Below are 18,904 nucleotides of genomic sequence, written 5' to 3' on the forward strand. Positions count from 1 at the left end.
ATATTTACTTCTACTTAAATCTAGACTAATCAAAAAGAGTGATTTTAGATTTTAACTAAGAAATTAATTTTTAAAAAAATTTCAACTTAGTAAAAACACATCACAGATTTTTGGATTAAATTCAAATTGGGAAGAGTTCGATCAAGGACACACGTAAGTACCAGACAATTCATGTAACAAGAAGTCGATTTAAGACTCAGACTTAATCTTAATTCACGGGAATTCTCCTAAATTATTCAAAGGACTATTTCTAGCACAATCAAACCTATTCAAATATTGACGGATTAATCTTTCGTAATTTTAATCAAATTTGAATGCATGACAAATTGTGAAAATTCAGTTTACACCCAAATCGCATAATAAAACCGAATTCTATTTCTAGTCGGTTTTACAATATGTTGATTATCAAAGTGATCAAAATCAAAACCTCCTCTGTCGACTTGGAATCGATTAACATGCAAGCAAATAACTGGCCAGGTAATTCACAAGACAAATATAAATTCGATAATCAATAAAATAAAATCAAGTATGAAAATTCTCAAATAAGCATCCAAGTTTTCTACATAAATTGTCTGGCCCAATCACGTGTCCTTCATCGATAAAAAACTACTACTCACTAATAAACATAATTAATAAAACGAAGTATAAAACCATAAACTAGAAAATACGAGAATAGAAGAAAAACTGGAAGAATGTTCAAGAGCCGCCTTCAGTCTTGCGTCAAAAAGTCCCCACAAAAGATAATAATACTCCTATTTATATGTTCCAGAACCCTAAAATCCTTACGCACAAAGAATTTCACGAACACTCAACATCCCGAACTCACGCCTGCTCTTGAAAGAATTCTCGCGCGCACGCAAGCCTTCAAAAGAGCTTCCTGGATCTCCTCTCGTACGCACGCGAGATAAAAACTCGCTCGCGCGCGCCCTCAAAACATTGTTGCTGGAATTATCTTACGTGCTCGCGCAAGGTAGTGGCTCGCTTGCGCGAGACCTGAATCTCTCGTTGCTGGAAATTGCTGTGGCTAGACTTTATCTCCGTTTTCTTCTAAAAGCTCCATTAACCTACAAAAATCAACCAGGAGAGTAGAATGCACACATAATAAATAAAATATAAATAAAACACATGATGTAAAATAAATGCATGCACAATAACCATAAAAATGACACAAAATAATGCATACACAATGCACTTATAACACCCCCATACTTGAACCTTGCTCGCCCTCGAGGAAGACATGCAAAAACACAATGCAAACAAAAACATAAGTAAGAATGAATTATGAAAAACATAGCCTCCGATAAATCCAACTTCAAAAATTTAAAACCACAAACTTCTGATTGTTCACAATACACTGGCAGTTTAACGTAAACGTGTGTGTGTGCCATGCTATTCCAGTTTTGTGCAACTTCAAAAGAATCCATCATAAGAATGTTTAGCGACCTATGAAAATTCAATGCAAGTGTCACAATCCAGCACTCTTTCATCTCAACAATCCCAAACAAGAACATGCACTTTCTTGAGATTAAATACGCACCTCCGGATTTTGCACCCGGTATTTTTTTATAAGACCCAATAATTACTCGCAAACTTAGCAACAACTTTGATAGGATTTGAGTTTCAATCCCCTCGTCTATAGCCCGGATGGAGCTACAATCCCATTTAGCCCGCAAACTTAGCCATGGAAAAATTAATTAGGATTTCAATCATTTTTCAAGCCCGGATGGAATTGTTATTTTAAAATTTAACCAAAATTTTCCAATTTTTTTTTTTTTTATAGGTACGCCAAGATCATACATACAATGTCAGACAATCATCAATAATCCAAAGACACTATCATGATCAACAAACACCTATTGCCGTGCAATGGTCAAACAAACACGGACTTCATCAATTACATCGCTACACTACACTAGTCTAACATGCGTGCTTAAGATGATTCACGATTCAACCAACAGTTTCTCATGTTTAATCAAAAGCAACATTTTCCAAAAACAATATTTTTTTTCACAACTCTATCATCATCGGCTAACAGTCATCATTCTACTTGTATCCACAACACAAACAACAATCATCAATGATAGACATGATTACGAACTATATGCAAAGAACTAAAACATATTAATGCAAAACACAATGATGAACAAAACAAAACTAAATAACGCCCCCATACTTATCCATAGCATTGCCCTCAATGCTTCAGAAACAATGAACAAAATGCATAACAAACACACAAATGCAAGATGAACAAAAAAAAATTAAAAAGTAACACTCCCCTGGTTGCAGATTCATCCGCTTCCTTCTTAGTACTGGGATGGTAGCAGCTAGCTGGGTATATCAGTCAGGCACGGCAAACTGGCATGGGAAAAAAAATAAAAATAAAATAAAAAGAAACACAAACCAAAAACCAAAAATAAAATAAAAAGAAAGGTAAAGAACACTGGGTTGCCTTCCAGTCAGCGCTAAATTTATAGTCTATAGCCCGACTAAGTCCTCTCTTGAGTGGCGACATTCAAGGTGGTTTATCCACCTTTTGGGAAAAACTCAGATTGATCCTGCAACTACCTTCTTCACCTCTATAGATATTTTGCAAGGGACCAATTCCTTCGGAGAGCTAAACCTGCTGACATTCCCCAACATAATTAATCACATCAATAAAATTAACAGCAGAACAAGATTTTAAATTTGAGATATCACTAGCTGACTTAAACATATGAAATACAACTTGCTCATCATTCAACCTCAAAACTAACTCTCTCTTTTTAACATCCACTAAGGCTCGATTCATGGCTAAAAACGGACGCCCTAAAATAAGAAGCACCTCAAAATTTTCATCCATGTCAAGAATAACAAAATCAACAAGATAAATAAACTTATCTATATTGACTAGGACATTTTCAACTACCCCCATTGGGTATTTAATAGATCCATCAGCAAATTTAAGAGAAATACTTACTGGTTCAGTGTTGCATATACCCAATTTCTTAGCAAGTGCATGAGACATCAAATTTATGCTTGATCCTAAATCACACAAAACATTATCAAATGATAAACTTCCAATATGACAAGGTATGGAGAAACTCCCTGGATCTTGAGATTTGGTTGGAAGCTTATTTTTCAGAACCGCCGAGCATTCCTCATTAATTATGACTTGCATTATATCATTCAACTTCTTCTTGTTTTTCAGCAAGTCCTTAAAAAATCTGGCATAATTTGGCATCTGAGCTAAAACGTCTGCAAAAGGTATGTTGATATGCAGTTTCTTGAAAATTTTAAGAAACTTTTTAAAGTGATGATCAAATAATAATTGCTTAGCTCTATGTGGAAAATATAAAGTAGAAATATCAACATCATCATTAACTTCAAATTTTGAAGTCTTACCTTTCCTACCTGCCATGGAGGAATTTTCAGTACGCGCATCCTTCTTTAATTCTGAACTTTTTGGCCCCTCCATAGTGTTTTCTTCGTCCCTCTGCTGCTCAAGTTTTTCAGATTGTGATCTATTAACTACCATGATAGCATTCAAGCATCTGGGATTTCTTTCGGTGTTACTTGGCAACGCTCCAGTAGGACGAGTAGACAGTTGGGTTGCTATCTGAGCCATCTGAGTCTCCAACTTCTGCAGCATAGCTTCTTGATTCTGTAACCGAGCCTCAGTACCAGCCACATATTTCATCACAATCTCCTCAAAAATCGGCTTCTTCTCCTCTTTCTTGAGCTGCCAGTTCTGATTGTAGTTGTTATTGTAGGAGTTGAATGGCTGCCGTCCTTGGTTTCCTGCAAAATTAGCCGCTTCAACTTCAAATAACTGATGTTCCTCTGGCAAATTTCCTTGTACTTGAGTCTTTGGTGCTACTTTCATAAGTGCCACTTGGTTTGTCAGAGCGTCAATCTTTGCATTCAGGGCCATTAAAACATCAACATCTAGAATTCCAACCTTCTTCTCCTTCTTCACATCCGGCCACCCAATGTTACTGTCTGCCATATTACCTATAATCTCCCAAGCTTCTGCCGGCGTCTTCCTGAAAAAGCATCCATTAGCAGCAGCGTCCAGCATAGAACGCACTGATGGATCAGCTCCATTATAGAATGTCTGCGTTTGTTGGCTCTGAGTGAGATTATGTTGAGGACACATCCTCAACATCTTCTTAAATCTGATCCATGCTGCATGTAAGGATTCTCTATCTTTTTTCCTGTAAGAAATAATGTCAGAAAATAACTTTGCCATCTTTGTAGGAGGAAAATACTTGTTCAAAAAAGTTTGAACAAGCTCAGTCCAAGTAGTGATAGAACCGGTAGGCAGATCATCTAGCCACTCAAGTGCATCTTTCTGTAGAGAAAATAGGAATAACCACAGTTGCACTGCATCAGATGTTACCTCATTAACCTTAAACGTGTCGCAGATCGGCAGAAAACGCTCCAGATGAGCGTAGGTGTCCTCCACAGACGTACCCCCAAATCTCGCTTGCAGTTGGATCAGCTGAATAGTAGAGGGTTTCAGCTCAAAATTGTTCGCCTCAACAGCGGGGCGAACTATGATAGATCCATAACCTTCAACTGGCAGCCTAATCAGATCCCATACAGTATGGTTGTACGCCATCTCTCCTTCTATTTCTGAGTCGAGTTCCAGATTAATATCTCTCCTAGCTCTCCGAATCCTGCTAAGTGTGCGTTCTATCTCCAAATCAAGTGGTAGGAGACTTTTGAACAATCGCGATCAGCGCATGCACAAGCAGACGAGTACCTAAAAATCGCAAAGAAAAGAAGAAAATTTCAGAATTGAATAAAATAAATTATATCTAATTTCAAGCGAAATAAAAATTCTGATATCAAACAGTCCCTGGCAACGGCGCCAAAAACTTGACTGCTTAAATCGGCGTGAATAAATTCTACTGGCAAGCGTACCAGGTCAAGTAATAGTAAGATGGACAAAGGTCCAGATATTGAACCCACAGGGACTGTATAATTATGATTACCATAATATATTTACTTCTACTTAATCTAGACTAATCAAAAAGAGTGATTTTAGATTTTAACTAAGAAATTAATTTTTAAAAAAATTTCAACTTAGTAAAAATGCAGCACAGATTTTTGGATTAAATTCAAATTGGGAAGAGTTCGATCAAGGACACACGTAGGTACCAGACAATTCATGTAACAAGCAGTCGATTTAAGACTCAGACTTAATCTTAATTCGCGGGAATTCTCCTAAATTATTCAAAGGACTATTTCTAGCACAATCAAACCTATTCAAATATTGACGGATTAATCTTTCGTAATTCTAATCAAATTTGAATGCATGACGAACTGTGAAAATTCAGTTTACACCCAAACCGCATAATGAAACCGAATTCTATTTCTAGTCGGTTTTACAATATGTTGATTATCAAAGTGATCAAAATCAAAACCTTCTCTGTCGACTTGGAATCGATTAACATTCAAGCAAATAACTGGCCAGGTAATTCACAAGACAAATATAAATTCGATAATCAATAAAATAAAATCAAGTCTGAAAATTCTCAAATAAACATCCAAGTTTTCTACATAAATTGTCTGGACCAATCACGTGACCTTGATCGATAAAAAATTACTACTCACTAATAAACATAATTAATAAAACGAAGTATAAAACCATAAACTAGAAAATACGAGAATAGAAGAAAAACTGGAAGAATATTCAAGAGCCGCCTTCAGTCTTGCGTCAAAAAGTCCCCACAAAAGATAATAATACTCCTAGTTATATGTTCCAGAACCCTAAACTCATTACGCACAAAGAATTTCACGGACACTCAACATCCCGAACTCGCGCCCGCGCATGAAAGAATTCTCGCGTGCGCGCAAGCCTTTAAAACAGCTTCATGAACCTCCTCTCACGCGCACATGAGATAAAAACTTGCTCGCGCGCGCCCTCAAAACATTGGTGCTGGAATTCTCTTACGCGCTCATGCGAGACCTGAATCTCTCGTTGCTAGAAATTGCTATGGCGCACGCGCGAGATGGGAACTCGCCCATGCGCGAGACTTTATCTTTGTTTTCTTCTAAAAGCTCCATTAACCTACAAAAATCAACCAGGAGAGTAGAATGCACACACAATAAATAAAATATAAATAAAACACATGATGTAAAATAAATGCATGCACAATAACCATAAAAATGACACAAAATAATGCATACACAATGCACTTATCAAAAGCCGCGACCACGATTGCGATCATTTCTACGTCCACGTCCTCAACCTTGTCCATGACCAAAATCTTGTCTATGCCTTTGATTTTGGTTTTCATTTTTACTTACGACATTTTCTTTTGAAAATGCCGTTGATCTAGTGGGTCGGGATTGATGATTTCTCATTAACAATTTGTTGTTTTTTTCCGCCACAAGAAGACATGCGATGAGTTTAGAATATTTCAAAAATCCACGCATTCTATACTATTGTTGTACAGTTATATTTGATGCCTGGAAGGTGGAAAATATTTTCTCAACATTTCCATTTCAGTAACCACATGTCCACAAAATTTTAATTGTGAGATTATTCGATACATCGCAGAGTTATAATAACTGACTTTTTTAAAGTCTTGGAATCTCAATGTATTCCATTCATCATGGGCGGTCGAAAGTATAACTTTCCTTATAAGCTCAAATCTTTCCTTCAACCCTTTTCATAAAATCATTGGGTCTTTTTCTGTGAGATATTCACATTTCAATCCTTCATCAAGATGCGACATAAGAAAATCATAGCCTTTGATTTATCTTGTGAGGATGATATATTATTTTCTTTGATGGTATCACTTAGACCCAATGACTCAAGATGCATTTCTACATCGAGAGTCCATGGCATATAGTTCTTTTCAGTGATATCGAGCGCAACGAATTCAAGCTTTGCCAAATTTTACATGCTGGTACTAGAAAAATAAGAATGCATTTATTAGTTAATTTTCATTAATATGACAATACAAAATAATGGATAAACTATGAATACAATTAAGTTTAAAAATAAATGAAAAATGCGATTAACCGATAAATACAAGAATTGTGAGTATGATGATCATAATAGTTATAAAAAATATCCTTAAAAATTCCATCATCATCTTCTTCGAAAAATCAAGGAGAAATTATTTTGAGAGAAAAAATGATTTTGGTGTGATTGAAATATGTTTGATTGATCATATTTATAGGGCAAAAACTAACCGTTTATTACCGTTTGTGACCGTTAGAAATAAAAAAAATTAATTATGTGTTGAATAAAAAATTATGATAATCATGCGATGCATATAATGATAATGATAATTAAATAATTATGTATATCATATCACATTATTATAATGAGGTGTCATAGACTCGTTTTATATAATAGTGTGAAATTATACAAATATAGTTACTATATATATATATATATATATATATATATATATATATATATATATGTATATATATGAGTTTTGCTATCCTGCCCACCCACCGTGCCCACATAATGTGTCCACTATGAGGTGACACTCAACTATTGGACGCACAATTCATCACATTCAATAGTTGAGTGCCACCTCATGGTGGGCACATTAGGTGGACACGGTGAATGGGCAGGATAGTAAAATTGATATATATATATATATATATATATATATATATATATATATAGACGCAATAAAATATAAGCAGTCATGTATAATCATATCACGTTATTATAATGTGGTGTCATATACATACTTTTATATAATAAAATGAAATTATACTAATATAGTTAGTATATATGGACAATAAAAATATATAAGCAGTAATATATAGTATAATCATATCACGTTATTATAAGGTGGTGTCATAGACATCCTTTTATATAATAACATGAAATTATACAAATATAGTTAGTATAAAGTCAGGTATTGTATCTCACATCACAATATTATAATGAGATGACATAGACTTCTTTTATATAATATTGTGAAATTATAGAAATATAATTAATATATTATAATATATGCACAATAAAAATATATGAGCAGTAATATATATTTCACATCACGTTATTATAATGGTGTCATAAACATCCTTTTATATAATAACATGATGTTAATATGTTATATATTAAAATATATACAAACATTAAAATAAATATTATTACTTGTTGAATATTTTTGTCTTTTCCTTGTGTTTTGAAGATTTGGAAATTATAGAGAACCTTCGAGCGATCGTGCTGATAACGTGTTATGAAAAAGTAATAATTTATAGTAAAAATTAAAAACTCCAAAACTCAAAATACATCAAATTCTATACGTTATAAAACTCTTCTCTCTTAAATTGTGATTTTCTACACAAATGAAGAGACCTATTTATAGATCTCATTTGGAGATTAGTCTAGAAATTAATACATCATCATCTACATCATCACACACTAATGTTCAAAATTTTACAACTCAATTTTCAACATTCAACTTTAAATATAATATATTTTCAACACTATTCACCTTTGTTTGGTAGTGTGCAATTGTCCTTTTGAATCCGGAGCATATCGGTCAAAGTCTTTCGATAAAACAGCATAACTTTTTTTTTCTTAATTTATAAAAATCGGCTGGAGCCTGGACCTCCCACCTTGGTCCAGCGAATTTTGCTTTCTTTTTTTTTTTTTAATTAAGTTGAATCCGGGGGATTTAACAGAGATGTCAGACAGTCAGACATCTTTGTTGAATCGGAACTGTCCCGGATTGTCATATATTTTTACAATTGTGTAGAATGCACTATTTGTATTATTTTTTTTTATTTTATAATAATTTAATAAAAAAGCCCTAATCTTATATCTTATATAATAAAACTTAAAAGTGTGACTTTCACAACCACACATTATTTTTAGTCGTCTCGTGAACTCACTGGATTGTGTAAATAATAACTATAACCGAATTAATGTATTCAAGTTGGTGAATCTCTAGTAACTAAAGCCACCACGTCATTTATTTTCTAGAAAGGGCAAATTCCATACACTATCCATGTGAGGTTGTGATATCCAGGGGCGGATCTAGGATTTAAACTAATGACAAATTATAGTATTATTTATATTCAACTAATTAAACATTAACTGTATGTTTTGAACAAAATATTTATAAATTATAGCATCAATATAAATTTTTTTAGCAATTTCTCTATACATATAATCAATGCATTCAAGAAAAAATTATAACATCCTCCATTTTCTTCTGTAGTCTAGTTTTGTTAATATTTATTTAGTCAATTGTGAATAAATCCCTAAACCCAAACCTAACTTTTTTATAAATCCCTACAATAAAAATTCTTTCTTAAAACTCCCTAGGACCACCAAACTTGGTCAAATCCAATGTTTAATTCTTGTACCCAATTTATGCATTTATGTACTCCATTTATGCAATGTTTGTGCTCAATTATGGTACTTGAATCATCCGCAAAAATGGTATCAAAGCTTTAGGTTAAATATTCAGACTTAATATTATTCGTTAACTCATACTTTTCTTTGTTGAGGAGAAGATTTTTTACAAAAGATGATTTCAAACGAAGGTTTGAATCAAGAGGATTTTATTTATATGAAATCCTATAAACAAGTTAATCTGTTCACAATAGATTACTTACGACAGAAAGATGATTTCTAACTCTCAATTTTTAGAAATTACCCCAGATTCTTCTAAACTCTCCGGAGATCTTAGAGAAATTCAAAAGACGGTATAGTATTACAGCAATCAGCTGTATGAAATACCTCGGCAGATTGAAGGAATCCTTAAGAAATAAGAAGAAATTCTTGTAACCCTAAAGGATCTTCAAACTAAAATCACAAATCTAGAACAAACTTCAGGTTCTAGAAAAGAAAATACAGGAGGAAGGTTACCACTCTCGTTTGGTACCGAACCGTTGTTACATCAGAAAGGTAAAACCAAAATAGTTCAAAAACCTTTAACTGATGATGAAATGATGATTAATCTTATAAAAGCAGTATCAGAGAAAAACACTATCTGATGACTACTTTAGAGAGATTAAATCTCGAGGATCTACAAGATCTCGCGGATTCCTTTGCGAATATCAAAGTAGTAGATCTAAAAATGAACTTCCCTGAGGGTGAACAACCCATAGGGAATCCCCCAAGATATGCGGTTAAAACAGAAGAACCACATAGTGAGTTTCAGGTTGGAGAAAATTCACATCCAGCAGGAACCAGATCAAGAAGGAGTAAAATCCCACTCCATCAAACTCCTTACGGAAAAACTGTTTTAGATCCAATACATCCTTACGGGGTTATGTTAAACCTTGATGTTTTGGACTTCAAAAACAGAGAAGATCTTATAGATGATTGGACGTCATCTATGAGAATTGCAGCAGGGACATTAGATCTCAATAAAGAAGGATTCATTAAACTTCTAGAAATGAGTCTAATGGGATCTGTCAAGATTGCTTGGGAGATGACTATGCCAGATATGAAGGAATCAATCTTAGCAGGAGAATCCCTCAGCGAAATTGGAGAAAGAATGGCCACCCTATTTAAAGCACAATTCATAGGGGTAGACTATTTCAACAATCAAGATACAGAGAAAAAGAGAAGATATACTCAAGCTCTGTATAGCCTCGAGTTACATGATATCTGTTTAGTTGATGAATACATTATGTTATTCACTAAATACAGATGGAATTCAGGAGTCGAGGAAAATGTAGCTATTCAGCTATTTTTCGCAAAAATGCCAAGTCCCTGGAGAGAAATGCTGATTAAAGAATACGTTCCAGGTCATCTTGACACTTTGGCAAGACGCGCGTCCTTTTTGAAAGGAAAATTGGCAGAATGGTGCCATATGGCAGCATTACAGAAGAACTACAAGAAAATAAGGGGTATAAATAAACGTACACCTTTATGTTGTAAAGATAATGATCTTCCAACGATCATTGGAAACAGATCACAGGGATTTAAAAGGAAGAAATTCAGAAGTAATCCCTACAATAAAAGAATGAGAAGTTCTTGGAAACCAAGAACATTTTGGTCCAAACAAAAGACCAGATCTTATAGGTCAGGAAGAAGAAGTGGACCTACAAGAACATCCCCAGTAACAAGCTCATCACAAAGCAGGGGAAGAACACCATCAAGAAGAACTTTCAGAAGAACTCATAGAAGAGCAAGTGAAAGTTTCAAGGATTGCAACTGCTGGACATGTGGAGCAAGAGGACATATATCTACAAATTGTCCAGAAAACGAGAAAAAAGGAGTTAAACTCTTTGAAGCAACACCAGATATGGATGATGTGGTCTTCTTTCAAGATCTAGTCCAAGTATATCAATTTAAGGATATCCCCTCAGATGAAAGCATATACGAAGAAGAGATATTGTTTAGACAAGAAGATTCTAACGATGGATCAGAATCAGAATCAGAATAGAGAAGAAGTTTTTCGGCATGAAACACATGAAAGTTTGACTGGATTCTTTAGCCAAACCACGATATCTCATAATATGGTCCAAAGGATTATGAGAGAAAATCCAACGTTACAAAAGTACCAGGGATTTTCGGCAGGACAAGTAGAAAGAGTCTTAGGCAACCTAGGGCTTAGACAAAGAAGACATAATTTGATTTACAAAGTATCCAGAAGGGAAATGACAATCCCCATGGAGTTAACAAGTAATCAAATAGAGATGCAGTTAATTTCTTTTGAAAAAATAAGAGAGGAATTGCAAAAGTTGAAAGGTGAGGTAGCAAGGACGATGTCTTGGATTCATATTGGAGCAATCCAAATAATGATCAAGGCAACTTTTAAATAAGTAATAGATTCACCCATAGATATCGTAGTATGCGATAAAAGAATGGGGAATATTCAAGATGCTGTCCTGGGTACTATCTCAGGAAATCTTTGTGCAGGAAAAATTATAGGAGTTATCTATCCAAGAATAGCCTACAATTTAGCTGACAGGGACTTTAGTCGAGCCTTGACGTTGCATCAAAACTTCAAGGAAAAGAGACTAATGAAGGAAGGTAATAGACCATATTCTATTACATATCAAATTTCATATGCTCTTTCTAATACTCATCATTCTGAATTATTTATTAGAAATGAGTTCATTGAAATTCCAGAGATCTTTGGGAAAGTTGCTCATGCAATATACCCAGAAAGAATCGAGTTTCCTTTAATTCAGGAAACAGACATTCAAATTCAAGACAGACCGGTTCTATACAGAGACCTTAAAATAGAACCTCGAAGGTTATCTTTTCAAAGAAACCGAATGACAAGTAGGAGATGGGACAAATCTCCTATTCAAGAAATTCCACCAGAAGAAAAAGAGTTTTCTATAATAGGAAAACTTAGATCTCCAGAAGGATGGAAAGAAGTGAAAATAGTATTCGATATTACAAGTCATCGGAACCAGTTCCCTTGTAACTCGATTTACTATTTGGAACAACATGAAAAAGGAACTTACCAAGGATTGATAAATATTGGAGAATTGGAAGTTCAAATATGTGAAATTCCAGGAAAAGAAGTGGATCAGCTCATTCTTGGCCTAGAGTTTCTGGAGGACCATAAAACATGGAAACGCCTTGAAAAAGGAATAGAGTTCATGGCAAAAGAAAAGACTTGGAGGATTCAATAAGAATTCTACGAAATGGAAAACCAAGAGAATTGGATAAGGGACAATCCCTTAATCAAATTCGAGAACTCTTTTTACAAACAGAGGAAGAAGAAGCTGTTGAAATTAGTAAGTCATGAACATGATTTACTAGATCGCATTGAAGAGGTAGAAAGGAGTAACCATACTCTACCTTCTGAAGCCTTAGGAAGACTAAAGGTGAATAGTATTAATCGGATTACTGAGTTACAACACAGTCTGTTAAAAATGGCAGGGCCATTTAGTAATCCCTTTTAAAAATGACAACAAGTCCTTTCTCCATATACATTCCGATAGGGATGTTGTATGAACAATATAAGGCTGAATACTTTGCAGCTTATATTGATTCAGGAGCAGAAATTTGTACAGCAAAAAGAGGAGTCTTCCCTGAAAAATGTGAAGAAGATTTGCCAAAAATTGCTGGACGAGATTTCTCTCTCAGAATTTTAATTCTTTGCAAAGGAATAAAACAAGCAGAGATCCTTATAGGAGGAGCAGGTCAGACACCTTGGTACAAGGTAAAGACACCACCAATCTATTTCCATGATACATGAGCTGATATCCTGTTAGGAAATAACTTTTTACAAATGTTTAAGAAGTACACACAAGACAATGAGTCAAGAAGACTTATGTTCACTACAATTTGTGATCATAAAATTATCGTTCAAAGACTCAAAGTTGCTTTTTATCGACAATTGCCGATAATATTTCGCAACCAGCATGGTGATAAGGGACAACTTTTTCACCCAAAAATGAAAGATCCAAGAAGGTTTGGAGAAACCATGTTGAAAATAACAACAGAACAAGAACTCCAAATAGAGGATATGGAGCTTCTCAAGGTAACTCTAAATCATAGAGATATAGAGTTAGAAAATAAGGTATCCTTTGAAGATGTCAAAAAGAGGCTCAAAGAAAGTTATAATGAGCATCCTTTGGCATGGTGGGATAGAAATCAACTCAAAGTCAGTCTTACTCTAAAGGAAGGCAAAGAGTATGAATTCGTCAGATATAAGCCTATCCCGATGAACATAACAGATCAAAGGGATATGAGAATGATTATCAAGGAACATTTGGACCTTGGTCTAATCAAAGAAGGAGTTTCACCATATAGTAGCCCAGGTTTTCTGGTCAGAAATCATGGTGAAATAAAAAGAGGGAAACCCAGGTTAGTTATTAACTACCAAGGTATTAATAAAATCTTAGAGTTTGACGGGTACTTCATACCTAGTAGAGAACATCTAATTAGCTGTGTACGAAATGCTAGAGTATTCTCAAAATTTGATTGTAAGTCTGGATTCTACCAGATAAGAATGAAAGAAGGCAGTAAAAAATTCACAACCTTCTCTACTCCACAAGGACACTATATTTGGGAAGTTATGCCTATGGGATTGGCCAATGCACCCCAAATATTTCAAAGAAAGATGGATAATCTTTTTAAAGATTACTTCAACTTTATGTTTGTTTATATTGATGATATTCTTATAGCATCAAAAATCATAGACGAACATGTTAAACACTTATAGATTTTCTCTAAGATTTGTAAACAAGAAAGACTGGTTTTATCTGAAAAGAAAGCAGCCATAGCAACAAGGAAAATTGAATTCCTTGGTATTGAGATTGATGAAACTGGAATAATTCTACAACCCCATATTGTGGAAAAGGTAAAGAATTTTACAGATAAACTCAAAGATGTAAAGCAACTCCAGAGTTTTCTAGGAGTAGTTAATTTTGCAGGGATGTTCATAAACAACCTAGCAATGTACAAAAAGGTGTTCAGTCCTTTGTTAAAAAAGGATGCCAGATTTATATGGACCGATGACCATACTAAAGGGATAAACCAATTAAAGGAGATATGTAAGAATCTCCCAAAAATGGCTATACCCGTAGATGAAGATGATCTGGTATTATTCACGGATGCCAGTGACGAATGGTGGGCTGCAGTCCTTACAAAGATCACCCCGTATGGAGAAATACCATGCAGATACTGTAGCGGTCTTTTTACAGAATCTGAGGCCATCAGATGGCATATCAACGAGAAGGAATTCTATGCAGTTAAAAGGGCTTTTGAAAAATGGCCATTATTTTTACTTGCTAAAAAATTCACGCTGAAGGTTGATAACACCCAGGTAAAAGCTTTCTTAAGAAATAAGATTGAATCCAAACCTGAGAAAGCTAGGTTATTAAGATGGCAAGCATTATGTCAAAATTATATTTTTGATATTGTTATTATTAAATCTCAAGAAAATATTCTTGCAGATTTCTTAACAAGAGATGGAAGGCAGTGACGTGGATTCCATCATGAAAATGCAGAGGCATCTCAGGGAACACCTTGGGTTGCTTCAAACCGAGTTCAACCAGTTAGTCATTAATGCTGAAATGACTGGCAGGTTACAACAAGCCGATCAGATCAAAGTATCTAATCGTATTACTAAATGTATGCAAGCTCAAACTCAACTATGGGCTGCTATTCAAGGGCCAATTGTTAAGGCTATAGAGAAACCATTGGTTTCTCATAAACATGATATGTTAAAACCATTGGTTTTACAAGAAGAAAAATTACAGCCACTGGTTGTAGAACAAAAGGTTGAGGATTCCAAAATCCAAGAAACAAGTGCTAATCTATCATCAGCTTTTGATGAATTGGATGAAGCAACAATTGATGAGAAAAACTCATCAAGTCAACCCTCCGCCTCTGGGGTAAAAGAGGAAGAGATCAATCTTAGGCCCAACACTAACAAGAGTAGATCTAAGATTGATACTAATCCAGCTATTATTTCTCCATTCCAGGTTTATCAACAAAGGTGGGAGAAATTATAGACAAGGAGTGAAATCAATCCGAACACTTGCTGGGTTGATGTTGCAGGAATATATCCAAGGGTTTGGCTAAAAAACAATGTCAATCCTAAGGATGTAAAGCTCTGGTATGAATTTGGGGCTTTGGCCTCAGTTTATACAACGTCGCCAAGCTTCCCGGAGATATCACAGTTACCAAAATGGATCCAGGAAGCAGTTCAAGAAACATGGGCAAATAATGATCATTTGTCCAGAGGAGATGTGCTAGAATTATATTTCTTCAGTGCAGCTCCAGAACCAACAGGGAAAGGATCACACGAACCCTTTCATTTCATCAAGCTAAGGAGACCTGATTTGACGAGCCATAAATTTATCAAGGATCCTAAAGCTGAAGAAATACCCTTGGTGTCCACTTTTGGAGAAAATGAAATCTCAACCAGAAGGGCATGAGGTATTTGGGTTTGTCTCACCGAGATGGACAAAGTCAAATTTCCGTTCAAATTCTACCAAAATTCTGTGAATGGATCATTCCTGTTAAACACAATGACAGGAAAAAATATGGCTTTCGCAGAAGAACTCTTCGAAAAGAAGAGAAACTTTTTGTGGAACAACAAGCTGCCGGGGAGTAAAGAAACTCGTCGAAAATTTTGTAACATGGCTCACATAGGAAGATGGTCAGAAGTTTGTTGGAGAACGGTGATCAGATCAATCAGGATTGATACCCGGTGCAGCGGAAGTTTAAAATTTTTATATGGAACGATTCCATAATGGGTATCAAAACTTTACGATTAAATTGTGCGTGCAAAAATTAAATCACAATTAAATTTTTACCTCCAATCTCGAATCGAGATTATGGACACCAACAGATTTCTCTGCTCTTGTTGTATATCCCAGGAACTGATGGACGAACTGTTCTTCAATCAGGTCCACGAACAGAGATTTAATCCCTCTGATAGATTGCACTAGAAAATCTATCAAAAGTTTCTACGAAGAGAATTAACGAATTTGATCCGTTAAACCAGACTGCAAATTCAAAATTCACAGACTGGATTTTCCCAAGCAGAGAGGGAGGGGGGCGGCCACTTATTTAAAACACAGCTAGGGTTTTCGAAAATATTTTGTGACCTCTGTTATGTAATTTCTGTACTGCAATAACTTATTTATAATGTGGGCTGCTAACAGCTTAGGGCCCATTAGTCATAAGTTCAAGCCTGACAAGCAAAGCCCGCATGTTCAGAAATTAATATAAAATTCATCGTGACTCAGATTGATAAACCAATTTTACCAATGTGCACAGAAACCATTTCTGCATCTTTTAAAGTCAAGATAAATTTTCTGAATCCGAATTCAGTGGTTTCCAAAAATGCCCATCCCTATGTCATTTTAGGAAATCTTACTCCTCTACTCTTAAATAAGATGTCCCACTTCTTTTTTCATTAAATTTAACTCTTTAAATTTAACTATCTCAACGGGGATTAAAAATCCATTACTCTGTGTGACCCTCAATGGTTCAGGGATACAGCTAGCCGTGGGCTCACAACTCCTTGTGACTCGGAACAACAATTTCCGACTTGCCCATCGAATCATGGTAAGAGCGCCTAGCAACATCGCCACATGATTCCCTAGGTATCACTGATAGTGCCTGCAAGAACCAATAGATTTTGGTTAGCGTACAGTACGGTCCCTTCATCCATATATCCCGATCGAATCAACAACCATTGGTAAATCGAGAATCGTTCGAGATTCGATAACTATGCAATACATCTTGAAGATCAAATAGTGACATCGCATGTGCTACTAAGAAACCATTTCTTAAAACACATCATGTACTCTGGCCAAAGATTCGTCACACTAATATCTCCTCAGATTGCATAGGATATCCACACTATCAAGTATGTGGTGAATCCTTGAAAACAAAGCATCGACTCCTATATGTGTCGTAATTGCACCCAATCTCGACACCTGATGACCCCAATAGAGTCGGTAAACGAGTCAAAGCACAGTACTAGCATATAGAGTCTCAATGATGTTTCAAGTAATAAGGACTAAAGGTGTACAACCAAAACCGCGGACTTCATCCACTCGATAAGTGATAACCACTTGGAAAGTCCGGATAGGGTAGTTCGATCATTCATCGTATGAATATCCATTTGCATGCTTTGAACATCTCTATGTTCCATACCAATGAAATGTGGTACTCGGCATCGCAAATGCTAGTCTCAATCTCGAGCGATCCTTATCCTTATTAACGGACCGCTCAATCGACTAGGAACCATTTAGAATATACAGTGACTATAAGATGTGCTTCATGATAGACATCCCCATGTACTACCACATATTACATACACTATAGTATATTCAAGGTCTTTATCAAAACAACAATAGTATATCACAATATAACAATATGAAGAAAGATAAAGTCATTGCAATTAATAAAAGTGTAAATTATATTAAACAAAAGATTGTTTATACAAAGAGTCATCAAAGCCTTTAGCCACAAGTTGGCTCACCGGGCACCCACTCTTTCAATCTCCCACTTGCCCTAAAGCCAACTAGTCATACTACGCAGTCCCATTGCTTCGCGATGTTTGTCAAATAATGGTCCTGGCAAGGGCTTAGTAAGTGGATCAGCGATATTGTCTGCAGAGGCCACTCTCTCGACAGTGATGTCTCCTCTTTCCACGATCTCCCGGATGATGTGGTATTTCCTCAGTACGTGTTTGGATCTTTGATGAGACCTTGGTTCCTTTGCCTGAGCAACGGCACCCGTGTTGTCACAGTACACCGGGACTGGACCAACAACTTCAGGAATAACGCCCAACTCTTGGACGAAATTCCTTATCCAAACGGCCTCTTTAGCAGCAGTTGATGCCGCAATGTATTATGCCTCAGTGGTGGAATCCGCTGTGGTGTCCTGCTTGGAACTCTTCCAAGAGACAGCACCGCCATTGAGCATGAACACAAATCCAGAGGTTGACTTCGAGTCATCCACGTCACTTTGGAAGCTAGAGTCGGTATAGCCTTCCAATTTTAGTTCTCTTCCTCCATATACCATGAAAATATTCTTAGTCCTTCGTAAATACTTAAGAATGTCCTTCACGGCTTTCCAATGCATTTGACCGGGATTAGCTTGATATCTGCTCGTGACACTCAGAGCAAATGCTACATCCGGTCTGGTAGATATCATCCCATACATGATACTACCAATGGCTGACGCATATGGTACATGTGTCATTTTCTCTATCTCTTCATCAGTCTTGGGACACATAGACTTGGATAGAAAAACTCCATGACACATAGGTAGATGTCCTCTCTTGGACCCATCCATTGAAAACCTTTTCAATATGGTTTCGATGTAAGTTGATTGAGTGAGTCCTATCATTCTCTTAGATCTATCTCTATAGATCTGTATCCCTAGAATATAGGATGCCTCACCCAAATCCTTCATCGAGAATCTACCTGATAACCATATCTTTGTTGACTGCAACATCCCTACATCATTCCCAATGAGTAGGATGTCATC

General features: G+C 35.7%; 1 protein-coding gene across 1 annotated transcript; it reads right to left on the bottom strand.

Annotated features, from left to right (window-relative positions):
• Window positions 1-2,614: 2,614 nt before the first annotated feature.
• On the bottom strand, window positions 2,615-6,245 carry LOC140888959 (uncharacterized). Its single transcript, XM_073296651.1, has 6 exons — window positions 6,175-6,245; window positions 5,954-6,055; window positions 4,583-4,700; window positions 4,379-4,480; window positions 3,382-4,330; window positions 2,615-3,234 (listed from the first exon to the last, which is right to left on the bottom strand). The coding sequence occupies exons 1-6, from the start codon at window positions 6,243-6,245 to the stop codon at window positions 2,615-2,617; spliced, it is 1,962 nt and encodes a 653-aa protein (XP_073152752.1).
• Between the last annotated feature and the right edge of the window lie 12,659 nt (window positions 6,246-18,904).

This window comes from Henckelia pumila, chromosome 3 (assembly GCF_033568475.1).
Source record: "Henckelia pumila isolate YLH828 chromosome 3, ASM3356847v2, whole genome shotgun sequence".
Classification (NCBI taxonomy): domain Eukaryota; kingdom Viridiplantae; phylum Streptophyta; class Magnoliopsida; order Lamiales; family Gesneriaceae; genus Henckelia; species Henckelia pumila.

What these genes read in the sequence shown, in the direction of transcription:
- LOC140888959 (XM_073296651.1), bottom strand. Translation starts at nt 6,245, where the DNA reads ATGGACAAGGTTGAGGACGTGGACGTAGAAATGATCGCAATCGTGGTC. An exon ending in GCTTTTGATAAGTGCATTGT is followed by an intron (nt 6,056 to 6,174) that starts GTATGCATTATT and finishes TGATTTTTGTAG; the next exon opens with GTTAATGGAGCTTTTAGAAG. An exon ending in AGATGGCGTACAACCATACT is followed by an intron (nt 4,481 to 4,582) that starts GTATGGGATCTG and finishes TCTACTATTCAG; the next exon opens with CTGATCCAACTGCAAGCGAG.